Source organism: Branchiostoma floridae, chromosome 15, assembly GCF_000003815.2.
Source record: "Branchiostoma floridae strain S238N-H82 chromosome 15, Bfl_VNyyK, whole genome shotgun sequence".
Lineage (NCBI taxonomy): Eukaryota > Metazoa > Chordata > Leptocardii > Amphioxiformes > Branchiostomatidae > Branchiostoma > Branchiostoma floridae.
In genome coordinates this window covers 21,436,649-21,438,328 of record NC_049993.1, presented here as the reverse complement: position 1 = coordinate 21,438,328, position 1,680 = coordinate 21,436,649, and the positions used below count along the sequence as shown (strand labels likewise).

The window sequence follows — 1,680 nt, the reverse complement described above, 5'->3', positions numbered from 1 at the left end:
GAAAGATTTCAAGGGTGGGTTCGGGGGCTTGGTGAACTTCACGGTTAGGTCCTGAGTACGGGGCATTAATTGTTGATGATGTTGTAATGTGGATGAGGTGTGATGATGATAATTTTTTTTCCCCCCCCCCCAGATTTTGACCGTGAGGTGCCCGAGGACCCCCTTCCAAAAGCCGGCTCCAAAGTGTGACTGTGATGTGTGATGATGATGTGTGGTGGTATCATGGTGATATGTGATGGCAATGTTTTATCCCCCCCCCCCCCAGATGTTGACCGTGAGGTGCCCGAGGACCCCCCTCCCACGGCCGGCTCCGTCTCCATCACACAGATGGGCCCCAACCTGGAGCGGCTCTGGATCTACCACTGCGAGCTCACCGACGGGCGCAACGTCAGCTGTCTGTCCTGGAACAAGGCCAACCCGGTCAGTACACAAACAAACAAACTAACAAACAAACAAACAAACATAGAACCGACGGGCGCAACGTCAGCTGTCTGTCCTGGAACAAGGCAAACCCGGTTAGTACACAAACAAACAAACTAACAAACAAACAAACAAACATAGAACCGACGGGAGGAACGTCAGCTGTCTCTCCTGGAACAAGGCCAACCCGGTTAGTACACAAACAAACAAACAAACAAACACACACCTTGGGACTGCTCCTGACCTGGGAAGTTCAGTGTTGTTTTATACTCTGAAATGTTGTCCATTTTTGCAGAAATGTTGTCCAAAGTTGAAGAAATGTTAAGACAGAAAAAGTTGATAGTTTTAGTAACTAAATCTTGTATAGGGTTCAGATGATTAGTAGCATGTCATAATATGCTTCATAACTTTATTTGTTTGGTATTTTCTGACAGGACCTGATCGCCGTGGGTTACGGCCAGTTTGGGTTCAACGACCAGAAGGGCGGGCTGGCCTGCTGCTGGTCTCTCAAGAACCCCAAGGTGAGACCATGTACACTATCAACAATGCCTTTATTATTGAAAACCACAATGTGAGATCCCTTCAAAAACTACTTCATTTACAAATGTTTCCTCCTGATGTTGCCGCTGCAGTACCCAGAGAGAGTGTACCACTGCGCCTCGGGGGTGGTCAGCATGGACTTCTCCTACCAGAACCCCAGCCTGCTGGCCGTGAGTAACTTAAGTACAAACAAACAAACAAACAAACAAACAAACAACTATACCAGAACCCCAGCCTGCTGGCCGTGAGTAACTTACGTACAAACGAACAAACAAACAAACCTCCAGTGGAACAACTGGAGCACTCAGGAATAAATCTCTCTACCAGAACCCCAGTCTGTTTGCCATGAGTAACTTACGTACAAACAAACGAACAAACAAACAAACAACTGTACCAGAACCCCAGCCTGCTGGCCGTGAGTAACTTACGTACAAACAAACAAACAACTGTACCAGAACCCCAGCCTGCTGGCCGTGAGGAACTTACGTACAAACAAACAAACAAACAAACAAACAACTGTACCAGAACCCCAGCCTGCTGGCCGTGAGTAACTTCTCTTGTGTGCACAGGAATGTGGGGTCGGCCCAGAAAACTGAAGCCATGAATTTGAAACCTAGCTCTGTGATATCTTAGTCAACATTTCAGATTGTTCTGTGGAAGTAAGTTGCAGGTCTGAAGCTGCAGTTCCTCCCATGTTGCTAGGTGGGGCTGTATGATGGA

At 47.5% G+C, this 1,680-nt stretch overlaps 2 protein-coding genes and 1 long non-coding RNA gene across 3 annotated transcripts in view; all 3 read left to right on the top strand.

Annotated features, from left to right (window-relative positions):
• Nucleotides 1-420, top strand: part of LOC118432541 (WD repeat-containing protein 78-like) — an 11,256-nt gene extending 10,836 nt beyond the window's left edge. Inside the window, exon 11 of the mRNA XM_035844161.1 lies at nt 266-420. Within this exon, the coding sequence (XP_035700054.1) occupies nt 266-272 (7 nt within the window). The 3' untranslated portion in view covers nt 273-420. The remainder of the gene's footprint in view (nt 1-265) is intronic.
• The window catches only part of LOC118431676 (WD repeat-containing protein 78-like), a gene marked incomplete at its 5' end in the record, with an annotated part of 25,289 nt that overhangs the window by 19,530 nt on the left and 4,079 nt on the right, over nt 1-1,680 (top strand). The gene's annotated exons all lie outside the window — the stretch shown is intronic.
• Nucleotides 468-1,133, top strand: LOC118432545. The gene is made up of 3 exons (XR_004833104.1): nt 468-515; nt 855-941; nt 1,053-1,133. It is a non-coding gene; the product is annotated as an uncharacterized LOC118432545 (long non-coding RNA).